Source organism: Eumetopias jubatus, unplaced genomic scaffold (assembly GCF_037043125.1).
Source record: "Eumetopias jubatus isolate StellerSeaLion01/CBP00866 unplaced genomic scaffold, mEumJub1_p1.0 scaffold_4, whole genome shotgun sequence".
NCBI lineage: Eukaryota > Metazoa > Chordata > Mammalia > Carnivora > Otariidae > Eumetopias > Eumetopias jubatus.
In genome coordinates, this window is record NW_028274810.1 from 179,567,150 (window position 1) to 179,594,682 (window position 27,533).

The 27,533-nt window shown below is 39.5% G+C and overlaps 1 protein-coding gene across 1 annotated transcript in view; it reads right to left on the minus strand.

Annotated features, from left to right (window-relative positions):
• Positions 1 to 21,574: 21,574 nt before the first annotated feature.
• UBXN2B (UBX domain protein 2B) overlaps positions 21,575 to 27,533 on the minus strand; it is a 30,072-nt gene continuing 24,113 nt past the window's right edge. The window contains exons 7-8 of the mRNA XM_028111118.2: positions 26,978 to 27,139; positions 21,575 to 25,985 (exon numbers count right to left, since the gene is read on the minus strand). Of these exons, the coding sequence (XP_027966919.1) occupies positions 25,823 to 25,985; positions 26,978 to 27,139 (325 nt within the window). The 3' untranslated portion in view covers positions 21,575 to 25,822. The remainder of the gene's footprint in view (positions 25,986 to 26,977; positions 27,140 to 27,533) is intronic.

Sequence of the window (27,533 nt, forward strand, 5' to 3'; positions counted from 1 at the left end):
TTGGGAAGAAGATGGCTGGGAGCTTTGGCATGGGGACATGGAGTAGGGGACGGGGCTCCTGAATCAGCCTGACCTGGCCTTCTGTGCAAATGTGTGTGTGTGTGTTGGGGCGGGGAGATGACTAAGACACATCAAATCTCATCCCCATGAGGGGCCCAAAATACCAATGCCATCACACACAGGCTCCATGAAGACTTTTCTCCTATTTTGAACCCCTTGAACAGCAAGTGGTCCAAGATGGCTGTGCAGCCGCCAGTGAGAGCATACTTCCCAGTACCCATTTCAGCCATGGCACTCAGATAACAATGGCCATGGAATTCCCTCTCAGACAGTGTGATCCAACACTAATCAAGGAGTTTCCCTACCTTAACACTAGAAGGTCTTCCTGGTGTCTCGCATGGGAATTTCAGAATGGTTGTAAAGCAGTGACCCCTATATGTGTCCCACTCTTTCCTATTCTAAATGGGAGTGTTTTCTTGCACTTACTCTACCCCTACTTCACCCTGGTTCATCAGTCCAGGGTGTGTCTTTTTAGTTCAGAGATGTTCGGACCAAGAGGAAGCATCTCTGACGTGATGGAGTCTATGCCAGAGACCCTAGACTTTCAGCTGGAAGGGGACTGACAGTCCTTTAGGGAGCCTCCCTTGAGGGAAGGGGTCAGTGTGTTCTATGAATGAGAAGAACAACAGAATTGTTCGAGGTTGTCAGAGGGTGGATTGTTGCAGAAACAACGCTATGGGTCTTCAAATTCCATCTCATCGTTCTCTTCCTAGGTACCTGGGTACCACCTGTCCTGGCTTCTCTTGTAGTGAGGTTGGGGCCAGGTGACTGGGTTAGCACAAGGCTAACTGGATGAGGTCACCAGCTCTGTCAGTCACTCCCAGCCTGGCCTTAAGGAAACTTCTTCAAGATTGGCCACTTCTCTTTTCCCTCCCCATGGTGACTGCAGAACACGTGTTGGAGGCCAGTATGTGATAGACAAGGGCTACCTGACTCAAACTGCTTGTTGCATCAGTGAGAAATAAATCTTCATTATTATGTGTACGCCACCAAAACAAGGGCACATCTCAGCCTTTTCTAATACTGAAACTTCCTCACTGTTGTATGTTTTCCTCCTTGTTTACTTCCTTTCCAACCTCCCTTGACACTTGCTTTCATAAAGACTTCTTATCTTAAATTCTAGCCAGTCCCATGTGCTAACTCATTCCAAATAGTCCCCCGCATACCTTGTTCTCCAAAAGTGTAGAGCAACTTCACAAAATGCTGTTCTGAGGTTTTGCTTCTCAGCTCTCAGCCTGCTCCTCTGTGCTATACTCCAGGTCCCCTCGGAATCAAAGTCAAGTGAAGGGGTGGGTCAACTGGGCAGGTGCCCTGGTAGCCAACCCATGAGGGCCAATGGAAAACACTGAAATGCAATAAAGTGAAGAGAATTGTATTTATCAAAATTCCTCTCAGAATCCTTTCATCAGTTGTTTGTGGTAGTGGCAGGAATGAGACCCCCAAGGGGCATATTCCAGTAATGGCTGGTGTCTGCTCAGTTGCTTTCTAGGGAAAGAGGTATGCAACCCTGAGACCGGCTGATTGCTCATGATGAGGAAGGAGAGGTTAAGAAGCACCAGCAACAGCCCTTTCTCAGCCCTTTCCCCAGCTCAGCACTTAGTTCTCCTCTGAGAACATAGGTAACAGCTTGATGTGATCTGATCCTGACCTTTTTTGCTTTGTGGTCAACTTACCCATTCGTTCAGTGCAACCCAAGAGGAAGAAACATAGCATAAATATCTATACATAGCAAGGCCTCTCCCCACTCCTATTACCCAGTGGGTAAGCAGGTAGTTGTGGGACTAGTAGGGCCACAGAGCAAATGTCTGCCTCATCTGGCACCTTGTATTTACATATAGGCAGTGGGGTCTGTTAGCAAGCTAATGATAGCAAATATTGTAACTACCTAGGGCCTATGGCATTCCTGCAATGAGATTGACCCCTGTTGAACTGCACACTAATCCAACATGATTTTAGCCTGACACGTGAGAACAACGCAAGGTGAAATTATGAAGTGAGACTTATCTTTGGTGGCCCCTTCCTCATTTTCCTGTGTCCATCTTTCATTCATGAAAGAGTCAAGAGTTGCTGAGTGTTCAGGCTGCCCAGACACTGTGCCAGGAATGGTAATTTATAGACATGAAAAGACCCAATCCTGCCCTCAAAGAGTTTAGAGTTGATCTCAATCATTTCAGAAGCCCAGACAGATTGAATTCCAACACTGTAGATACCTAGGAGTAGATTTGAAATAACATGATACTTTTCTGGGGGGGAGGGGCAGGTATTTAAAAATGTAACTTTTAATTTCAGAGCAAACAGAGACCATCCTATACCAGAGGATTTCAAGTGGCAGATGGATGAAGCTGTCTTCCTAAGGTCCTGCAGTTAGGCCCAGAGACACATGTTTTTTGGAGGCTGGCCCTGTTTCAGAGACACATTGGTTGCCTCTTCTATCTGACTGCTCACTTACAAAACAAGCTTTTTGCTTTATTCATCAAAATTTCTTTGCCCTTATCAACCCTCGTGTGCCATATGAATCCTGCAAAGCAACCCTTGGCCTCAGTGCTCCAAACTAATAACTCTCATTGGATGTCTTCCAATGCTGTCTCATGGTGTTTGAAATTTTGGCAGGAGATGTAGGGTCAATAGTTGTTTGCAAAGTATTCACCTTGGTTCTCTTGGTGAAATGATGTAACCATCGCTCTATCTTTGGTGCATCAGCTTTTTTTTTCTTTTTTTCTTAAGTAGGCTCCACACTGGGTGTGAACTCACGACCCTAAGATCGAGACCCTGAGATCAAGACCTGAGCTGAGATCAAGAGTTGAAAGCCTAACTGACTGAGCCACTCAGGCACCCCTGGTAAATCAGCTTTTGAATCTAAAGTCACTTAAGGGCAGTGGCAAGGCTGATGGGTAAGAATGCAAAAAACTGAAGCCCTGCCCCAATAACGCATTGGTAAACACACATGTGCGCGCACACACACACACACACACACAAACACACACAATTTAAGCAATCTTTTGCATCTTTTATTTAAAAAGAGCAAGGGAAAAGTATTTTCATATATTGAAAAATCTCGACGAGATGACAAACTGAACATGATCCAAGCCAAAGGACTTTGAGGAGAAACAAGAGAACAACAAAACCAAAAAGATTAATTAGCCCCTTGGTACTCAGAGATGTGTTTTTAAGACCATGTCAACTTACAAATAACACTACCACATAGGATTCCTCCATAAAATATGTCTGCCACAAAACATTGAGATATTGATTTTGGGCTGATGTTCAGGTGTTTACCCACTAGGTAAGTGCCTAGCTCTTGCACATGAGTATCAATTGGCACAACCACAGATTACTAAATGTTATGGATGGTGGAGGGACCCTCTTGGATGTCCAAAATTGTGATGGTAAATCCTTAAAGGAGGGCATTCTCTCATGATTATGGGGCAAAGACTGAAGGAACAGAGGTTGACGACTCACTGAACACATACATCCTTGGCCTCTATTGATAAATATGTTAAAGAGTTTCTTAGCTCAACTTCATTAATAAAATGTACAAATCAGATGGACAAGACCATAATAGTCCCTCACCATTTCTAAGCTAAACTGATAAATATAAAAAAATTTAATGAACTTGAATGAAAATCATTTGATAATTTTGTAGGAATCTAGGGAAAATGTTCTGGTCAGAATATGTTCATTGCACCAGATGAGAACATTATGAATAGATATCCTATACACAGATACACACAGCTTCACTCACACTCACACAGCGATAAGAAAAAAAAAGAAAAGAGTGAAAAAAAAGACACTGAAAGCACTAGATGGGAAAGGCAGGCTGCGTCACTACCTACTGGTGATTCTTCATACTGCCCAAGCTCATGAGCCTATCACTCCTCATTAACCAAAAGTTGTTCACATAATTCCAGTGAGGTAGGCATGATAAATTGATTTCTTTGAGAGAGGAATTCGATAACGGGAAGCAGTGAAGAAATTTAGAATTTCAGAAAGTCTTTGCTAAGTTTCAAAAAAAAAAATCAGCCATGAAATTGTTACAGAAGTAATTCTGCTCAATAGGAATAAAAAACTTGCTTGGAATAAGCCATCAACACAGGCACCACAAATAGCTAAGTGCCTCTGCTAATTACAGGCTTTATTAAGAAAGGCAAATTCTCTTTTTTAAAAAAAGAAAGAAATGCAAATTCTCATTGTAATATCTTGTATCATTTAAAATAAACCAAAAAACCCCCAACCCCCCCAGTATTGTTTAGCAGTTGTATTGTTGTTATATAGCAAATTACCCCCAAACTTAGTAGCATAAAATAACAAATATTAACTCACAGTTTCTATGGGCCAGGAGTCCAGACCTCTTAGCAGGGTACCTATGGCTCAAGGTCTTTTCCAAAGCTGCAGTCATCTCAAGGTCAGATTGGGGCTGAGGAATCTGTTGCCAGGCTCACTCCTATAGCTGTTGGCAGACAGAAATTTGTGCTCAGTCTATTCCTGTGGGCTTCCCTACAGGGCTGTTGCATGCCATGGCAGCTGGCTTCCCCCCAGGGTGAGTCACCCAAGAGAGCGAGGAGTGTCCCAAATAGACCCTACTGTTGTTTTATATCCCAACCTCAGAAGTACTATCTCGTCACTTCTGCTGTTCTATTTATTAGAAGTAAGTCAGAATTTTCAGCTCCCACACAAGGGCATGAATGCCAGAAGGCAGGGATCATTGGGGCCATCTTAGGGGCTGTCTAACACAGTGGCTAGCAGTCTGATTCTGGAACCAGGATACCTGCATTAGCTTCTCAGCTCTTCCACTTACTAGCCTCATGATCTTAATCTCTCTGTGCCTCAATTTTCTTACCTTTACAAAGGGGATAACAAAGCCACCAACTCATAGAGGCGTTATGAATCATCAGTGAGTACTTAAAACACTGCATAGCACTAAGTAACTCTTACAGAAATTGTGATTATTATTACAAGAGATTGCTTAATGCTCTAGGTTTCAGAATGTTATGGGAGATAAAAAAGAGAACTTTCTGTATTGGTTTACATAGTAGGTAATATATTTGTCATGTGCATTATCCACAGAGGAATGGTACTGAAGGAAAACCAAAATGGCAGAACTATAAATGGCTGCATTGCCAAGAGTTCCCCTTTCATGGCAGAGGGCCTTGGATGGAGAGGGAGTTGTTTACGGGATGAACCTAAAATCTCACCATGGAAGTCCCACAAGTTGAAATTCTCAGAACCTGAAGAGCAGCAGCTCTGTCCTTTTTCTGATGGTCTTCTATCTCTCTTCCTAAGAAGAAGATAGGGGATGGGGAACCTCTTGACTTTGCCCTTCGGAAAAAATATATTTGAGAACTGCCCAAGGTTACAGAATTCCAATAGAACTAAAGTCAAAGTAAACATATCTTTGGAAGTCATTATTGACTTTAGGGTACAGCTATGCCTCCCACCAGCCCTGGAAACCATACAATTACCAGCAAAGAAAACACTCTTGTGATTCACCTGTGAGGCTGGAAAGTGCAGGAACAAGGGAAATCAGAGGTCAACCTCCAACTTCTTAACAAGGATCATCCCATAAGGTACAGAGGCATATCTCCCAGTATACATCTTTTTCAAGTCAGAGCAGGATGAGAATTCCAAAGAGGTTCCAACCCTTCACTCCAACCCCCAACCCATGGGTATATCTAGGAGAGTGGATATATAAATCACCTAGAATTTACTGTAATTAATGAAATTTAGTGATGGGAAGTGACATAGGAATTCTATTGAGGACGCCTGGGTGGCTCAGTTGGTTAAGCGACTGCCTTCGGCTCAGGTCATGATCCTGGAGTCCCTGGATCGAGTCCCGCATCGGGCTCCCTGCTCCGCAGAGAGTCTGCTTCTCCCTCTGACCCTCCCCCCTCTCATGTGCTCTCTCTCTCATTCTCTCTGTCTCTAAATAAATAAAATCTTTAAAAAAAAAAGGAATTCTATTGAGATTTTCACAGATCAGACCTCTTGATTTATTAAGTCAGATTGAAATCTCCAGTGTCTAATTCCATCCACTATTTTGAACTGAGACTACTACTAAAAGTAAACATATTGCATGCTTACTATGGGTTAGACACTGAACTGAGGGCTCTCATGGATGGCCTCACTTAACCCTCTTGATCACCCTATGAGGTTTATACTATTATTATCTTTTCTTCTGGATGAGGAAGCTAAGATTGAGAGAAGTTAAATGACTCATGACTAGGAATCATCTGCGCCCTGAAGGCCTCAGTGCAAAGCCCCGAAGACCTTCTGCTATTGTTGGCAAGAAGGGAAAGGCAGAAGGTGTTTAGGAACAGCTGGTTGTGGGATGGATGATTAATTTTGGATGTCCCAGCAGGGCCAGATCAGGACAGACCAGCGCTCACATGCTAAGCATGTTGGGAAGGCACAAGCTATATCTCAGCTCACTAGCCCCTGATTAGACGGTGAAGGACCTCTTTCTGAGGAAAGAAAGATCAGAGGCATACCAGCTGGTTTTGATAAAACAGGGAAGGGTAGACAGGGCAGAGCACCCCTTTTCCTGCTGTCCCAGTCCTCTGTGAGCAGAAGTGGGGATGGGGACTGGGACAGAGGAGTCAGACACACGGAGCTGTATCATTGGAGGCACCGTGAGAAGATGAGACCACACAGACTCTGCTTGTGTCATGTTTGGCTGAGAACATGGCAAAGTAAGGCTTGGTAACTGCAGTAAATACCCCCGTTTGGAAAAAGAGGAAACTCAGCAACCACAGCTTCTCTACAAAACAGAATCTCACAGGCAGCAGCTGTAAGGTCTGCATCTGGTGGTGTGTGTAGCCCGTCAGTCATGTTGATCATGTTCTCTGTGGTGAATCCCTCGTCTGTGTACTCTAGGCCCTGGGATCCTCTCTCTGGCAGGGTGTTCATTGTCCTCATGGTCACATCTGAAGTGGGCTCTGGGGAGTCTGAGCTCCTGGAAGGCCGCTAAAGTCAGTCAGGGGCTGAAAGTTGTTCAGCTCAGTTAGATCCTGAAGCAGCTATGTTTTCTGCCATGTGGAGAAGGCCAGGATGCACAAAGAGAGAAGGATGAGGCTGATAGACAAGAGAAAAGTAGATGTAAGAGAGAAAGTCTTGATGCCATATGAGTTCCTGGTCCAGCTGTTCTCAAGTAAGTCCTTCCATTTCTACTCCTTAGATTCTCTTTAGATTCTGTGAGATGCCCTGAGGCCTTGGCAACCAAGACTCCTCATTAATACAATCCTATAGTGAATCCAACCATCGAAGGTATTCCATCCAATGTCAGAGATACTCAAGTTCTTTGGCCTGGACTAGAGTTGTAATAATTTTCGCCCCATTTTTATTAGATAACACCCATTAACATTACCACAGCAAAAGCAAAAACAAACAAACAAGCACCCCCCCAAAAAAAACCCCTAAATATTGTGGCTGACTTATGAGCAGATGTATTTACTTAAGAGGGATAATAAATGACAATGAGCCATAATGCAGTGGCTCTACATACCCTGATTTTGCTCCAGAAGGTCAGGTAAATTTGTATCAATAATAAAAACATGCACAAAACATAGGTGAGTTAAACAAAATGTGGTAGACACAAACAATGGAATATCACTCAACTGTGATTGAGTGATATGATATGTCAGAATATGCTGGCATATGCTACAACACATCTGAATCTTGAGGACATTATGCTAAGTGAAATGAGCCAGTCACAAGAAAACAGATACTGTACAATCCCACTCACATGAGGTACTTCGAGTAGTCGAATTCATAGAGGCAGAAAAGAGAATGGTGGTTGCTAGAGGCTGGGAGGAGGGGGCCATAAGGAGTTGTTGTTTAAGGGATACAGAATTTTAGTTTTGTGACGTGAAAAGCGTTCTGGAAATTGGTTGCCCAACAATATAAATGTACTTAACACTACTGAACTGTACACTTAAAAATAGCTAAGATGGTAAATTTTGTTGTATATTTTACCACAATTACAAAAAAAATCAACCAGTGAGACCAATGTTCTAGAACCTTGCTGTTGTTAGAAAAACAGATATATTTGTTGATAAATTAGTCTAGATATTAGACTAGGTGACCTTCCATCCTGGATGCTTAAAAATCTGATGACAGGTTGTTCTTAATTTTTTCCCTTAACATGGTACACAAAAATTATTCTATTTTAGACACATGGGGGTAACTGGAAGGGCCTGCTTGAAGCTGGAGGTCATTGGTCAGGGAGCAGGGGTGGGGCACTCTAGCTCTTCCAGCACCCAGCCAGCTTGCCAAATCCTGACTGTCTCTGCACTCCAGTCACCTATTCATGGCGCACCTGCTGAGAAGCTCCCATCTATGGGGCCTGGTCACAGGATGATTACCTCTGTCAATGACTAGAATCCAAAGCTGACAAATCAAGTTTGTGTAACCTGTAGCTCTGAAAAGATGGAGCAGTTCTGCACTGGTTGTTGTTGTTTTCTAGCCTGCTGATTTTATCTGCAAAGCTTTGAACATCAAGGCAATGTCCTCAGATGCTACTCTAGGCTGAAAATAAGAAGGCACATTAGTTTTTTATTAAGGTAGATAAAACACACGGGTGCCTGGGTGGCTCAGTTGTTAAGCGTCTGCCTTTGGCTCAGGTCATGATCCCGGGGTCCTGGGATCAAGCCCTGCTTCGGGCTCCCTCCTCCGCAGGAAGCCTGCTTCTCCCTCTCCCACTCCCCGTGCTTGCGTTCCCTCTCTCATTGTGTCTCTCTCTGTCAAATAAATAAATAAACAAACCTTAAAAAAAAAAAGTAGATAAAACACAACTACCAGACCCTGAGATTATTTTTCACATTCAGTGTGTGACTGTCGGATACAAACATAAATATTAATTCCTTTTGGAATTAATAGAATGATTTCTTCTCCCTATCCAACCACCCACAACTTTGATGAAGTAACTTATCCTAACCTGAAGTGGGAATTTCCTGAAGCCACATTAACAAGGAAAATGGATCCCTAAAATAGGGCATTATTACACATTATATTACATTAGGGTATACTTACCTCCAAAACAGAGAGAGAATTTCTCTGTATCTTAGATCAAATCCTGCCTATGTGACTCTTACAATCCATCATGGTTTTCTGAAATGTCATTTTACCTAAAAATATTTGAGAGTGATGTTTCTGGAAAATGAACTTGTGGCAGACTAAAGATGATACTCTTCTCTTTGACAGGTGGAGTCAATTCCCCTCCCCTTGAGTCTGGGTGGGCTGTGACTTGCTTGGCCAGAAGTGATACTGTGTTATAAAATGCTAGGCTAGAAGCAACGTTGCCCTCACAGAAATCCTGCTTTCTGTGTATAAGAGGTTACATCCATCTACAAGCTTGGATACGCCCAAACAGTTCTAAGATAACTCGTCCAAAGAAAAATTCAAATAATACTTAATTAAGGATATAAATGACTAATATGTTGTCTCTATATTTGTTTTCTCTCTTGCCATTCTGATCACAATCCTCAAGAAATCATCAACGCATTCCAAAGTTGGAAGAATCTTCAGGAGGACTGACCTACATTGATTTCTTATTTGGGGAGAAATAAGTAGGCTTCTAAGTCAGCATGTTATTATTATGGTCAAATGTTGAGAGGAGCTTTGGGAGATGACTCTAAGATCATGACAGTTATCAACAGAGTAGCTTTATTTTTCATTGAATTCCAATTATTTAAAAAGTACTAGACCCTGTAAAATGTAAACAAATTTTAGAAAAATTAAAAAGAATGATCCCTATTTCACAGAGTGGTCAGCAAAGCAAGGAGGGCCTCAAATCAATAGATGACAGATGCATAATCATTTCTTATGTTGTCTGACACTTTAGAGTTCACGGGTGAAGTGATTTGCCCAATGTCCCACTGATGGTAAGTGGTAGAATAAAGATGAGGCTGAAAGTTATAGTCATTTCCTTCCCCTAAGCCACGCTGTGTCTATATACCACAATGTTTCCATAGAAACCCATATGAGACGTGAACATTTGAGAAATTGATAATTTTCAACTTTAAAAGTGTAACCCAACAAGCTCACTGCCACAGTATTAATCTACCAAGACTTATTTGAAAAACTGGTTGAAGCATCTGAAGAAAAGCATCTAACAGCATGGGACATGCTGTTTTTGTTGGCTGCTTAACTGAAGTTCAAAGAAAAGATAGCAAGAACTTTCTCCACACTCCAGCCTCCAGTTCACCTTGGGTTCATCTGATACTGGCCACAGATTAGGCACTTAAGTGTTTAAAAAATATCTCTCAAAGGAGGACCCAAAGGTGGTTCTATTGAGATGTGTTATTTGAATTGATGTTATTTTCCTCTCCTTGTTCTGTTCACCTTAAAATGGCATACTTTTCAAAGGTTATAAATAATAGGCTTAAACAAAAGCGTAGTTAAACTCATAACTCTATCTCTTGGGACAAAGAAATATCAGTAGAAGCAAAGTGTGCATTGTATGTATATTAGAAAGCTTGGAAATGGCAAGCATTTTGTCACTGAAGAGGTATAAAGCTTCCAAAGTCAACAGAAGCCAGTGGGTTATATACACAGCCTGTTCAACTCTGGACCCAATAGCCAAGATCAAGGCCATTTACTGATAAGAGTAGACCTTGAACAATATTTATCAAGGTCTCTCTCTCTCTTTTTAAGTCACTACAACTATTTGGGAACATTGAAGCCAAACTGCACTTGCACATAACCTTGATCCTGTGTGTGTTCTACTTCTTATGTTTATTTTGAGGTAGTTCTCTGTTCTTAGGTCTATAAACTCTAAGTAAACGGCATTAAAAAAAAACCACCTGATCCTATAGCCACATTTTCATCAAGAACTCAAACCATTACGTAGTGGATGGGGAAAATGCTATTTACAACTTCTAAGGAAGACAAATCCTATGGAATGAACTCCCCACCCTTTTCTACTGAGGAGCTCAATTGGTTTGGTGAAGGGGCTAAACATGATTAGAGATAGAAAAGAGGGAACTGGCTCTACTTGGAGAGAAAATTTGGAGTCCTAGGGAGCACTAATTTCCTACCAGGGAGCATAAAGTTGGCACGATGGCATAAGCCTGGAGGTAGAGTCGGGAAAAAGGGCCAAAGAACAACCCGTAGGGATGGACGGTGTAGGACTTGCTGAGTGCTTGTATTGTATTGCTGTAATATTTCTCTCCCCTTCCTCTGTAATCTCCTTTTATTCAAGTTGGCTGCCAAAGGAAAAGCCTTGCATGCAGGGTTTTGTTTTCCCTGGGCTTTGGTTTTGGGTGAGGGTAGGGTGGGCAATGAAACACAGGAAGTGTCCAAGTGTCCAAGTTCGACATCTGTGTTAATGTCATGTAGAATAGAAACCGCATATGAGGGGCAGTGGGATGGCTGTTCGTAAATCAAACTGATTAATTAGAAGCAAGGAGCTTAGAGTGAGGATGCTCATGAAAATAAAACCAATGTGGAGAAATGTTGGGAAGAGCTTTTGACTCCAGAGGACACGGAATGGAAGTCAGAGTCAATCTCACGTAAAAGTTAGAAGGATGGGAAATCATAGATACTCCTGGTAGAAGTACATGTGTCACTTGCTCGTCCTCTCTTTCTCTCTCTGGGAGGGGGTGTTTAACAGATACATAAGTATCTTTACTTAACTTTTATTTATCTCACCCTTCAGAAGTACTATTCGCTTGTTTTTGATTTTACAGATGAAGATATTAGAGCTCTGAGTCTCTTTTCCGGGCCACTTAGGAAAAGTGGGAGTGCAAGGGATTAAGCTGAGACATGACCCCACAGCAATGGTTAGGGCACACGGGACAATAATGTGGACCCCCCTGGAGTCACTGAACAGCTTACGTCCTTACACTGGGGGCGGGGAGGATCTCTGGTAGCTTGTGATCCAAACAGCTCAGTTTGCCATGTATTAGGGACTCTAACTATTCAGATCCCTAAAGAAACAAGTAGGAGATTTTTAAAGGAATGAATGGCCTTTGCCATATCATCATTTTCATTTAATCTCTCAACATGGGTTCTTCATCAGAGTCGGTTTTCTTGGGGGAATTTGCTCCAGAAAATAGAATGTTTCTGTTCTTCGCACAGAAATTGCAGGAACTGAAAAATAAGTGTGATGAAAATATGGAAGGGAATTCCTCCTGTGCAAATGAGGGACAGGTCGGGGAGGGCCACAAGCAGCTGCAATCAAATGAGAGAGTTAAATAGATCACTGGAAAAGCAAGCAAGCCCTTATATGTAAATTAAGATCCATTCATCACAACCCAAGCAACTGAAAAGTCTGAAAATCAGAGATCACAACAAAGATTTTGGATTTAGTTAAGAAAGAAGAGATTGGGGCGCCTGGGTGGCTCTGTCGGTTAAGCGTCTGCCTTCGGCTCAGGTCATGATCTCAGGGTCCTGGGATCGAACCCTGAGTTGGGCTTCCTGCTCAGTGGGGAGCCTGCTTCTCTCCTTCTGCTGCTCTCCCTGCTTGTGCTTTCTTGCTCTCTCTGTCAAATAAATACATAAAATCTGAAAAAAAAAAAAAAGAAGAGGTTAAGGAAGACTTATCATGGCTGCTTCTGATCATTGAGGGTAACAAAAGTCAGTGCCCACACTGGGGAGAGAATTGGAGACAGGACAGCGAGGCAGTTCAAGGGTTTACACAAAGCACACTTGATTCAGACTCCACTGAAGAGCAAGATAAAGGAATCAGGAAGACAAGAGAGGTATAGGAACGTTCAAGGAGAAAAACTGTTCTCCCTTACATCTCTTTCCTGAGACAGAAAGAAACAGAATGAGAAACAGTGGGAGGGAGAGAAGGGGAGAGAATGAATGAACGGACGAGAATAAATCAGGCAGGACTATTTTCGGAAATAAACAAATGAAGGAGATTATGAAGAGTCAGTAAGAAAAAAGATATTGTCCTAAATGAGCAGTCACCAAGTGACACAGTGGCAGGGATTGTTGAGTTCTTCAGTGACAAAAAGTCTTAAGAGAAGTGAATAATTATGTAACCAGAGTACTCAGTGGTGCAGAGATAACAAAGGATAATTTCACAGAGTCCTCATAGCACAGAGAGAACAAAAAAATCTTGAGTGGAAATCAGAATGAAATCAAGTAAAAGCTTAAAACTGGAACAAAGAAGAGATTTTTGAAAATTTAGGATAGAAAAATAGATCAACCATCCGGAAGTTAATGGGAAAATTGCTATAGATAGTTGTTAAATTATGTATCATCTCATCTCATATAATTCCCATTACCTGTAAGGTAGGTATAGCATAACAGGGTAACTAAGGCATAGAGTTTGCATGCCTTGACCAGCTGGTAAATGGTGAAGTCAGGGATCAAACCAAAGCCTATACTCCACCATCATTAACATTTTTGTAATTAATGAGCATAAACATTTTGAGTACCTTAGTATGCATTAAAATTTTTTTTCTTCATAGCTAAAAATATTAATCATACTTCACAAAACTAATCATAATTTTTAATATTCCCAGTCCATATTTCACAAGTTGCCCTCAAAATACCACTTAAAGTTGGTCTATCCAAATCAGGATCTAGTCCAGTGTACATTTACTATAGCTGTATACCTCACCCCTCACTTACTCTAGAAGAATCTCTTCATGACACGGATCTGTCCTGTGTTATTTTTTCATCTTCTGGATTTGTCTGATTCCTTTTTTATTTTTTTGACAACTTTTAACTTATTCTTTTATATATTTCCTATGAAGTGGAAGTTACATCTAAAGGCTTGACAGATTCAAGTCAAATGTTTTAGTTTAGAGTACACCACGTGTAGATATATGTCTACACCACAGGCAACCCACTAGCAATGTGTAGTTCCTGGTTGTTCCACCACTGGCAGTGCTAAGTTTGGTCAATGAATTAGGGTGATGATGGCCTTATTCTCCATTGTACAGCCATGGTTTCCCCCTTGTGATGAGAGTATAATATTTTTTGATGTGCCCTGGACAAACTACATAGAAAATTCATTTCCCACCAAACAACCATTTGATAATTTTAACACCAGCTGATAATCCTTGTCTGAGTTAGTAATTTCACTAGGGACTTCAAATGGTGATTTTATATTTCTCTCATCATCAACATCTATTGGCTGGTATTCTGAAATAAAGGTCTGTGGGAAAGGCAGAGTAAATGTGTGATGCTTCCCTTTACTTACCAGTTTCAAACTGAGGAGTTGGTTTAATGACTTCCTCAAATGGTGACAAAGAAGTTTTAATAGCTCATGTGATAGTCATGAAGGACTTAGGAGATTTTCGTAGACCCAATGTCTTTTGACTAACTAAAATCCTTTTTTTTTTTTTTTAGAGAGCACAGGAAGGGAGAGCTGCAGAGGGAGAGGGAGAAGTCCCGATACGGGACTCGATCCCAGGACCCTGGGATCATGACCCAAGCTGAAGGCAAATGCTTCACCGACTTGAACCACATAGGTGCCCTTGGTTAACTAAAATCTTGATGCTGATATGGTATCAGTGGGAATCACATCAGCCTCGCTCTTGAATCCATTGGGCATTGAAAGCTTCTTTACTTTTAGTTACAAGATAACCTGGGCTCACCTTGTATTTCCCTTTTCTGAACCTGGAACCAGCCATTTCTTGAAGGGGCTCTGGTTACTCTTAGTGAGGAATAATATTAGAGACTGAAATTTGGGCTAGAGATGGTAAGAAGTTTGTTTGTTCATTTTGTATTTCCTAAGTAAACTGTCATCCTATGGTAAATCTTTTCTAACTTGACTTTCTTCTTATCATGAAATTTCTCACATCATTAAACATTCTACATTAAAAAAAATGAATAGTATTTCTTAAGACCCCATCGTCTTTGTTGACTAGATCTGTACAGTTAGACACTAACATATTTTTTTAAAAAGCTATTAAACAACTAGGAAAATTGTACTGACCTGTAAAATTATCTTTAACCTATTTGTTAACACTATACTTTGCCAGCTAGTCTACAGATATTACTAGACTAAAAATGATTTTAATAAAAATTCTCAAATTCTTTTCCCAGTAGGATAGTGCCAGAAAACCAACCCAAAAGGAAGAAGATAAACAACACAAATTATATTTTCTATGGATTTACTTATTGGTTTCCACTGAGTTGTATCATTTGACCATCTTAAACTCCATGATACCATCTTTAGGCATGTTATGTTGGTCAGCACTTAATTTCATGGGAAGAATCAGAATTAAGAACTGAAGGACCGTGTCCTAATCTCCTTGTTCTGGAGATAAGAAAATCGGGACTTGCAGAGTTGGTGGTGGAAGCATAATGAACAGTTTAGGACGTCCAACTCTCCATTTTAATTTTACAATTCTGCCACTTCTGTCTCTATTAGTGGGTTTGGTGATCATAAAGTTGCATACACAATTCTGAAAGAACTGGTGACTACAAGAATTGAAATTTGAGTAATCAGAATTTAGCCAAGGAAAACAGGAGGGAATGTGATGCGAGTAAAAAAAAAAAAAAAGGACAAAGCTTTTAGGGCAGTGCTATTAAAATGGAAAATGCATTATCAAAGGAGCTAAGATACTTGGGACATTTTAAACACTTTCCAGGGAGAATGGCATGTGGGCATATTGCCAAAGTGTTAAACATCTGGGCACTATCACACTGAAAAAAACCTTGAGACCTAGTACATAACACTATCAATATTTTTCATTTAATACCATTACATTTCTGGAAATGTGAATTATATTTAGCCGCGTATTCCTACAGGTCAGAAAAAGCAGTGCTCAATGATATTGACGTCTGGGTAATTCCCAGTGCTTATATTAACTAGTAAATTTTATACTCTCACTTTATTCGAACAGCTAAGGGAGACAGAATGATGTAAATTTCTTCCCAGGGCCTATACGCCCTCTGGTGGAGACAATAAGTAAGTAAATTCCCACATCCTGATGCATTAACTTGTCAAAGGGACTGTTAAGATACTGTTTTAACAGCAACACCTTGATCACTGTGAAGATCAATGGGGCCTGTGGCTTTAGAGATTTCTTGTCAGATGACATATGAAAAAAGAATTCTTCACTCACTTTTCTACCTCACATGGTTCCTCCTCCAGACCTACGTATTGGTGGGTGGAAATGCGGTTTTTCATCTTCCATACTGGGCTGTTTTGTAAGATTGGAGTCATTTTGTGAAAGTTAAACTGTAATCGACAATAGCATTTTTGATATTGTTAATTGCTGCCAGGCAATGATAGGTGCTATAGTAATCTCAGTTCTTTTCCTATATTGAAAGTAACCATCTACTAGCACCCAATTGGGCTTTTTTTTTTTTTTTTTTTTGAGTACATAAGATTTTAAAAAGCCTGTATGAAGAAATTTTCAGATTTCTAGGCTTATCAACCTTTTGGCTTTCAAGATATTCTGGCTTACAGTTGAGTAAGAATACCAGTATTCATTCACTAGATCAATGTAAAAAAGAATTTGGTATTCATATCTCCAGTTAAAAAAAAAAAAAACCCAACATATCCTTATGGTAATAGAATCAGGTCCCTTCAAATACTCTGCTTTTTCTGCCTCATGATTTTTTTTAAGGAATTTATTTATTTATTTACTTATTAGAGAGGGAGCACAAGCAGGGGGAGCAGAGGGAGAGGGAGAAGCAGGCTCCCTGCTGAGCAAGGAGCCTGATGCAGGACTTGATCCCAGGAGCCTGGGATCATGACCTGAGCCAAAGGCAGATGCTTAACTTACTGAGCCACCCAGGCATCTTTTTGCCCCATGATTCTTAAATAAAAGTGCTAGGGAGACAGCAGACACTGAGGAAAAATATAACAAAAGTTGGAACTGTATTTGAATACTCCACACAAAAAGTTACACAGTACCAAAATTACCAAATCATCAGAGATTAACATTTTACCTGAGGATGGTTTTTTTTTAAAAGATTTTATTTATTTATTTGAGAGAGAGAGAAAATGAGAGAGAAAGCACATGAGATGGAGGGAGGGTCAGAGGGAGAAGCAGACTCCCTGCCGAGCAGGGAGCCCGATGCGGGACTCGATCCAGGGACTCCAGGATCATGACCTGAGCCGAAGGCAGTCGCTTAACCAACTGAGCCACCCAGGCGCCCCTGAGGACGATTTTGGTGGTGAAGTTAAGAGTTACCATATTTGCTGAATATGTCTTGAAGTATTACTTAACATGCTGAAAATTACTTAAAGTGCTGAATATTTGCCACATTTGCTAAGTATCCTTTAGGAAATGACTTAATCTTTTGTCAATCATCTATAAAATGAGTGTCCTGCTATCTCTGTATCTACACTGTAGATGATACTAAGAAATGAGGACGATGTTCATTGCCGACCCTGCTGGACACCAGAAACGGAAGCACACCAAGAGGAAGGAGACACTCACTGACTTCATCTCTCCTCACAATGTGATTTCCCCCAAGTCATTTCACTTCTTTCCCCATGAAGATGTTGGGGATAACATTGATTCCGCTTGTCTCCCATGGTTCTCGTGAGGGCTTGTCCCACCTCATCTTCCCTACACTTGACTCTTCTCCTACACATTTGAGGATGGAGAATTTCTTGCTCCAAGGAAAGCTTCCAGTAAATCGGAAAGTTTGGGAAGTAATATTTCAAAGTATGTGGAGAAAAACGAGAAAAGAACCTGCCAAAAGAATGGCAGGAGAAGTAAGAATGGAAGTGAGAGTCTTGTGTGTTGGTTGAACAACACACAAACACTACCACTATTCCCAACTACCACAAACATTTAGTATGAGGATTTTTTAGATGTTTTGGTAGATCCTCCGAGTCAAAGTAAGCACTGACTATTGTTTATAACAGGAAGAGTAATGAGGAAAAAACCAAACATGCCTTTGCATACACTTAAATGCAATTATTTGAGTAAAAATCTTAGCCTTGATTGGAGAACCATCCAAAAGTGGAACTAGGGGACTTATTTGCAGGTGTGAAATGAAAAACTTTAAGTCATAATATTTACAACTTCTAAAAAATGCAAACATTTTTCATAATATTTTTGCTCTAATAGATTAAGGTAGATCCTCTTATTTAAAATAATAATTTAGAGAAAGAAAAAAAATAGATACAGTTTGTGAATCATCCAGTGGTCCTTCACATCTGAGATTAGATCAAATGAATATATGCCACACACTCACTGAATCATGTGTGTGACTTGGAATCAAATCTCGCCTCTGATATTTTTATTACATCTAAAACAAAATGATTAAGATGCCTAGGGATACAATCCCATGTTAAAAGTCACTTATTTCAAGGGCTGCACATAGAGAACGCTTGATCACTTCTAATTATGAGCTCTAGTGCCATTTTAAATGTCAAACATAACTTAAGATTTATATTTACAATATGTTAAATAATCTATGCAAATTAAATAAGTACTAGGTATTTTAATATACAAAAACGGTGTTGTTAAAGAATATCAAAATTAGAATTTTAAATATCATTTTCTCGCTGAAAAATAATTTCAAGAACATTGAAACTCATACATGTTTGTTGATATATTTGCCTGTTTATAAAGGTTATTTGGAAATTTGTAACTCCAGGTCATTTCTGCTTTCTCTGCTTGCGTGAAAGATTGGGTAATGGGAGTTAATTTAGAGAACAAGAACAATATAAACTGACTAGTGAGAATTTTCTTTGCAAGTTCAGCCAAATTGAGAGTCAAGCCAAAGTCAACATTTCCTCAAACTAGTTTCATTTCAAAGGCACGAGGGATGTGTAAGTAAAGTCTCTAGTATTATCTGACTTTCTGCAACTTTTCAGTTAACTAGTTAACATGTATTTTAGCACACTCCCAATTGATTGATTAAATTTCATTTAAATCAACTTCCATCTTTGAGGTATCGGTATTAAAGTGACAAATAATGATGAGGTGTCACATTCTAAAATAGAACATTAATGGCTAAAATGTTTAAATAAACAATGTGAAGGTCATAGAATTAAGTAATAGCTACTATGAGGCTAGTGGTATTTTACCTCTGATAGAAAGATAAAATCCATAAGGGAAATCATATTATAAACATTAGATCCCATCACAAGTAAGCAGCATACCTTTCTGAGTAATTGAATAGAACCTAATAGGTTGATGGGTCTCTACCATGTCTCTAGAACAAAGCTCTTCCTTATCCTTAAACTTATAGAATCACAATCCCTACTACTGGGATTTAGACAATCTTGGGTGTTTCTCATAGTTGGGAGGGTATTCTTTAGCCCTCTTTACCCCAATTCTACCATGGGAACTGCCAGGACCATTCACTTCTAGGGTTAGGTGCTACCACTCCTGGAAATGAATCCAGTCTGCCTCTTATAGAACACTTTTTCTTTTCCCTCCTTTTAAAACCCAAACAAGTATAGAAATGTTTTCTATCACCAGTATCAACTCTGTTAGCATTTCTGAATCTCTCAATTTTAAAGCATTAATGCATATATTCTTCCAGCATTCAGAGGGTCCCATTCTTAATTTACTGATTTATTAATTAACAATTTACTGACTATCCAAGGATACAACAGTGGATAAGAAAAATCTCTGCTCTCACAAATGCACATTCTGAGGACCTGGGGTGTTAAAGTTAACTCATGTATTAGGATCCACAAGATGTAGGATGCCCCAGTGGCGTGGCCCATCACAATCTGAAACCTAAGCCTGCTCTTATGGGAAATGCCTGTAAAGGAAACAACACATACCAATCACAATCCTCCAACTCAGCTTTGGCTCGCTCACCTCACCCTGGAAAGTAGGCCCTGCTAGCCTTACAAGGAAACCCTCCCACTTCCTAGCCAATCATGCATTTCCAGATTGCCTCTTCTAGCAGCTATAAAGCTTGCTCTTGACCCACATCCCTCGGGATCAGCGCTCCAGTGCTTGAGAGGCACTGGACTCCCCAAATCCATGCATTGCCTTCCTTGGATAAAGGACGTCAAGCTGTTACTAAACAGTTTTACTTTCATCATTTGATAGGCGGAAGAGGAACGACGGTTTCCATGTTAGATGTTGACAAAAGCCAAACAAATTAACAAGAAAATATCAGGCATTGCTAATGCTGCAGTAAACAGGGTAATGCTAAGAGACAAGGGCATGATTTTAGATCGAGGCCTCACAAAAGTCCTCTCTGAAGTCACACTTACACTGAGGTCAGGGTGACAAACTAACAGAGGGACGCTGACCATGAGTAACATGCTGCCTATCAAAATAGGATCCTGCTCTTGGTAAGCCCTCAATAAATGTCCAACCCAAGTAGTTATTATTTAAGATACATAGACCTTATGACAAATGAATCACACACATGCTTAAAGAATATAAAATCAGATTCGTTTGAGTTGCCATAGAATACCTATGTATAGAATGTTTCAAACAGTAACATCTACTTACATCATGGACATTTATGTTTTCAAGGGGAAAAAGAAAGACCTAGCCTTCATGTCATCATGTATTTTATAATATGCATATATAAACCATTGATATGCATATAATTTTACTATATTAATAAAAACAACCCCCAGACCTCAGGGAATGTTAAATCTGACTGATTTTACTGAGGATGAACACGTCTTTTTTTTTTTTTTTAAAAAGGTTTTATTTATTTATTTGAGAGAGAGAACACAAGCAGAGTAAGGGGCAAAGGGAGAAGCAGACTCCCCACTGAGCAGGGAGCCCGATGCGGGGCTTGATCCTGGGACTCCAGGATCATGACCTGAGGCGAAGGTTGACACTTAACCTAGTCGCCCAGGCTCCCCGAACATTTCTTTTTATAAGGTGCTACTCCACCCTACTTCCTTCTGTGCTCAGAAGCTCAGAGCTGTCTAAAAATTCCAGGCTGCTGGGAACAAGACCTCTGCTTGTACTCAACTACATTCATGCTTTCACTCTCAAGCCTACCAATGTTCTGAATATTTGTAGTATTTATAGTCGCTACTTTTTAATCAACATAGATTCTGATAAACTAAAAATACTTTTCCCGATCCTACGATAAAAATGATAAAACCTGTTAACATTAGAAGAAACAAGCCTTTCCCACAAAGACAAAATGAACAAAGAGGGAAAGATGTTAAGGAAATGACATGGGACACTTTATAATTAACAATGTTCTAAAAGGTACACTGAAAGGTACACTATGTAGATAAGGGAAATACGAACCCAAAAGCAAATACGAAGGCATAAAAGGACACATACTCATTTTAAATACTCTTCTATTTCCAATCTTAAGGCAAGAAGTCATTGTCTTAAATATGATTATGTTGCTATCTATACTAACGAATTTTTGTGTGCTATGTGGGCACACACACACATACATTGTTACACATATGCGCCAGGGCTCCTTTTATAAATCATTTCCTTGGTGTTAAAAGGCACTTTAACTTAAAATTGTACAGAGGATGACAGAAAGTATTTCTTAGTTTTTATGACAACGTTGGACACATATATATTAATTTGTATCACTGATCAGGGATAAAAACTCTTTAAGGCGAAAATAATGATGTACTTTACCAACAACACAGGTTGTGACAAGGTTTTCAGAAATCCACTGTGGCAAAAAGTTAAGAAAAACTTGCACCTTTATTTTGGTGGAATAAAAACAGAAAAAGTAACAGGAAATTGAGATAACATTGCTACAATTCAGTTCTTCTCTGTCGATCAAAAAGATGAACCGTAAGAAATTAAACCACAGGTAATGTTATTCATGCTTTAAAATAATCCATTAAGTCACTCAAATAAAACTGCTAATCAAGGAAATTTTGAAAAGGATTTTCAATGACTTTCAGTGAAAACATTCTTTATTGGTAAAGCAGACACTAAAAACTTTTTAATTACATAGGTCATGCAAAACAATTGACCTCACACATGGTCGTCTACCTGCTCATTCTAACATAATCTTTTTGAGATGATTATAAATTTTGTAAGTTACAGTGACTGCAATAGTAAAAAGAATTCAGGAAGACGACTCTAACGAAGCAAAACACCATGTAGTACATGTGAAAGTGTTGTTCTGAATGTTTAATTCTCCCTCCTAATATAAATCTCTACATTTTGGAAGACTATCAAACACAAAAATGGCAGTAGCTTTTGCATGTGCATCTACAGGCACTCCATCTAAATGATAAAAAGAAACTACAGGAATAACATTTCAAATACTTTTATAGGGTTTGGTTAATCCCCTCACCCCATTTTGTTAACCCAAAATAGGACAGTGCCCTTTTATTTAAAATGTTCATTTGTTTCAATAGAATATTTCCTAAGGAAGATATCTTTGCTCCTATGAAAATGTAGTTTATCCCCAGTAACATTTTGAACTGCTATTATTTATATATTCTCCAAGTTGTCAATTGGTGGAGAGGTGCATGGCTTCCTGTTATTAGGAATAATCTTCTCACTCTGCGTTGTGACACTGAGAAAAAGCTTCTCTGCGGTGGTGAGATCAACACTTCCATCCTGTGGGAGTTCTGATAGCACTGCCAGTAGGAAAACTCTACCACAGGTCAACTCACCTCCTTGAAGTAAGCAGAGCCCCCAGAGAAAGGTGAATTCCAAATCTCCTACTGGCACATTCAAGTCAAGTGGCAGTGAAAAGGCATAGTAGACTTTCCCAGATACCTGGATATGGGGCACAGCTGGAACAAACACCTCAAAATGAGGGCATAGCTTTGCAACGAGGCGGTGGGTAGAGGTTGGAAGAACTTTTAGGAGCATGGCAGAAAGAGGCAGAATTGCCTTGAACACTGCTAGCACATCTATGGATGTTAATCTAGTGAGGGCCGAAGGAAGGACAGAGCAGGGTAGAGAGCACCTAAATTGCCACGGAGATCATGTAAATTGTCATGAACAGACTGTTAGAAGAAAAAAGGACATTAAAGGTGCTGCCAATGAGGGCTTGGTAGGAAATGAGGAACATGCTGTTGGAAAGTGAAGGCAAAGAGATTCTGGTTATATAGTGGCAAGAAGCTTTTAGCTGCAATGTGTCTGCAGTTATGTGGAAAGCAGAAGTTGTAAGGGATAAACTTAAGATACTTGGTTGAAGAGATTTCTAAGCAAAGTGTGCAAGGTGTGGCTTGCTTTCTTCTTGCTGGTACGATATGAGTGGAGATAGACGAATCGAGGAAAGAACTGTTTAATACATAGAAAACAGGACTCGATGGCTTGGAAATTCCTAGCCTACCCAAATGACAAAGGACATTCCAAGTAAGGGACTCACTGTCAGGGAAGCCAGCTCTAAGGGAGAGATGAGGGTGCAGCTACACAACCTGCTAATATCTAAGGAAGGCCTGAGTTGTCTGTCACACCACAGGTCTTTGAAGAGATGAAGGGCGTGACTCATAGATCCTCTGAGCCTTCTCAGAAAAAGCCAAAAATAGAGATGGGATTACCTAGGAATGCTTTGTGCAGGGGCCTCTAGAATCCTCCTAAAGAACTGAATCCTCCTAACAGGCACACAAGATCCCTAAGTTTCTGGAAATGTTAAACCAGCAGCCATTGCTACCCTAAATTGAAAAGGACGGAGATGGTATGAAATGAAAGATAGTTGGACTTCCCACAATTCCATAGGTAAGCAACAAGCTGAAAAAACTACTCAGCTGCAAACAGGTGCTACCTTTCATGAAACAGGAAAGAGGACTCCAAGAGGACATCACAAGCCTAGGAGATAGTGCTGCGAGCCGGGGACTGTTCCCACAATTTGACATCTAATGGAGTGTGCATGGCTCCCTTCTAAATCTTGGCACGGTGGCTCCTTTGAGCATTCTGTTTTGTTTGTTTGAACAGGAATGTCTATCAACCCTATTCTATGACTGTCCTACCATTATCTTTGGGAGGTGATACCTGGTTTTCTAGGTCTGCAGGTACAAAGACGGAGAGGAACTGTGTCCCAGGAATCATAACCCAAACCCACACTCACACTTGATTTAGATGATTTAAATGAGGTTTGGGACTTCTGAACTGGTGAGATTCAGATAAGGTTTTGCACTTTGATGCTATAATGAGTTGACACTTTTGACCATCTTTGGATGGGGTGACTTTATGTGGGATGGATGTGAATCTTTGGGGCAGGAGTGGACTGTGTAGTCAGAATGGCCTCCAAAATATTCATGTTCTAATCACCATACTTGTAAATTCGTGACCTCACGAAGGAAAAGGATTTTGCCCATGTGATTAAGTTAAGCATTTTGAGATAAGATTTTTCTGGTAATTATTCTAGGTAAACCAAATGTAATCACAAGGGTCCTTGTAAGAAGAAGGCAGGAGAAATAAAGTTGGTAGTAAAAGATGTAAGGACAGAAGCAGAGATTGGAGGGATGCAGCTCGAGTGAAGGGATGCGAACAGCCTTGGAAGAGGCAAAGAACAGACTCATTCCTGGAGTCTCCTGAGGGAATCTGTGATATATCACTCTGCATGGTAAAAGGGACTTTAAAGATGCAGCTAAGGTTACTATAGACCTGATGATGGGGAGATAATCTTGAATTATCTGGTGGGCCCAATCCAATCACATGAGTCCTTAAAAGCAGAGAACTTCTCCTGGCTGGTGTCAAAGAGATGTGATGACAGACAAGAGTCAGAGATGTAGTATTACTGGCTTTGGAATGGGAAGAGGGGGCCACAGGCCAAGGAATGCAGGTGGCCCCTAGGAGCTGGAAACACAAGGAAATGATTCTCCCCTTAGGGCCTCTCAGAAGGAATACAGCCTTGTCAATGCTTTATCTTAGCGAGTGAGACCCATGTTGGACATCCAACCTACAGAATCAGAAAATAATAAATTTGTGCTATTTTAAGCCACTAAGTTTGTAGTAATTTGTTACAGCAGCTACAGAAAACCCACCAGGCATGGTGACCAAAGATGAAATGTTATCTGGGAGGAAGAAAAAGCCTTTCTATCATTCCTGATATAGCCTGATATAGCCTACCTCATTCAGGAAATACCTGGCTTTGGCAGAAATGTAAATATTTTTTTGCTGGTTATTCTTTAGATCCAGTCTGGCTGACAGAATTTACATTTCTGAATTTATACACTCATTTTGCCCTGGAGTAGAATACATTCTGGGTTGAACACTTAGAACAGTGTTCAGTATATATAGTGGATCCCTTAGAAAAATGTGTTGAATAAATAAATGAATGTGATCAAGGCAGGCTCTGGAAGGGATTGTAATTACTCTATTTTAAAGTGCTGTTTAATGGATCTTCTCAAGAACTGTTGACCTTTCTGTCCTTGTTTCTGGTTTATGATGGTCATAGTTCTGTAAAATACAAGGCCAAACCGTATTTTTTGATACTTAGTACTGTAGCTAAATCAGTAAGTAAAAAGGACGCATACAATCTTAATAGGAGGAATAATTATACGATCAACGTATTTCAAAATTAAAATAGATACTTTTCAGTATATATCACAGAAAAAATTCCAATTTGATCAGAGGATTTCCTGATAGCTGTGGATCAATGCACCATCAAGAAACTTTAGTGCAAATTTTACCAAATGCATTTATCAAAATGGGGTTCTGTTCATTTCCTCTGCAAACAAATGTTACATTAACCCAGAGCATGTAACAAATTGGTTTGCCTGAATATTTACAAGCTATCAACATAAACCAGCCCTGCAACTAAAAACTCAAATATATTTATCTCAAAATCTATTCCTGGTCCAAATTCATCTATACTAAGGCTGGAAGACAGAATAAGAATAAAACCGAAATTTATCTGTATAAATAATAAAAATAGTTTGTTTTCTTAATGCTCTACGTATTTTCCTTATTATTATGGCACATTATCTTTCCTACATGCTACTGCATGGATACGAGCAGTATTATTTTAGTTGCTGGAGTATCACAGTGTTAAGAATATCTGCTTCTTGAAGTGTCAGGCTTTCATCTGTTAGCTCTTTATTTGGAAATGAAGTCACAAGAATAAAGTCAAGAGTCGCAAATTCAGGACGGGACTGTATAATAAAGTCTCGGACATCCAGGATCCTGAAGAAGTAAGATAAAAATAATTTGTGATACAAAAGTTTTATTCTCATGTAAGCTTTTAGCTAAAAATCACACAATTATAATCCTTATTTAAATGTGTTGTAATTTTTAAAAATTTACATTATTTCAATGGATGGATTTATATTGGATTATAGATAAATGTGAGCATTAACTCTAGTGTAGCTGATATTTACTTTTTCTGTAAACAGAGACAATCTTTAGGTGAGTTATGCATAAAATAAATGTCAATAATGTTATTATATTAAAAGTACAGATCCTACTTTTTTCAGAGTATAAAATACCTTAATAGCAAATGACCCAAAAAAAGATACCCCAGATTGGCCTGTGTCAAGGTGAGTCTATAACTCTGAAAGGTTTAAGTCATAAGGACAATTTTTAAAAATTATCCTTTTTTAAAAACTTTCACATATGCCTAGCAATTCGACTAAGATTATATATATATCCCTTAAGGAACAAATAAAAATGGTACCTTATTAGTACAACAAATGTATAAATGAATGTTAAAATGACATTTAAAACAGTTTATTTAAAGTATCTGACAAAAAAAAGTACTTGACAATAGCGCAATTATACTTTATCTACATTACAAATTTATATTGTGAAGAATTTGCTAAAGTAGAAAGTTAATTCCAGAATTATAATTTTAAAATGACTGAAGTCCAAATAAAGTTTTACTATATTTACCATATTAAACCAAATTTGATCCCACTTCACATGGTTTTAGCAACAGTGCAAAAGTGTAACTTTTAACAATCTTATTTTTGAGTGATATCTGAATTTGCATTAGTATTTGAGCAGTTTAGAGGATGTTCAAATACTAAGTATTTCACACAGCTATTACCCTTTTAAAGTATTTTTCTTCTCTCAAAAACTTACTTAAAAAGTATATGTAAAGAATTTCGTATTCTTCATTACTCACTCACATAAGTTTTATAAAAAGTAACCACGTGTGAAACCACAAATGAGCTTACCTGTGTGTACTATTGAATCTTTGTATCAAACGACTCCCATCTGCTAATCTGATTTGAATTTTTGTTGTTGGCACGGAATCATCAATAAGAACAACTGCATTAAGTATTGACTTATTCTCCTCTTCTGGGGATGAAGGTGTACTGACTATTTCAGGGGTAAGGCTAAGAAAGAAGAACTGAAGAATTAGAACACGAATCTGAATATATCATAAGATGCGACAAACTGAAGACAGTGGAATAGCCACTGTTATCCATAGCTGATTCTCCAGTGTTCCTGCCTATGACTTTGGGACCAGCAAGAACATGGCTTCCTTTGAGTCTCCCATACTCCTAACTTCTTTTGTTATATTAAAATTATTTTGTATCCTATGACTCTAGTTTAGCTTAATCAATCTCTTTCAAAAGCTTAATTTTGTATTTCTTCCTCCTTTATAATAACCTTTGAAATTCCATGAAGCTGTTTAGCACAAGTCTTCACTCAGAAATCTGAGCAACTCTGAGTTAATGTCAAAGAATGACTATGAGTACAGACAGACTTGGTTTCAAATCCCAGCTA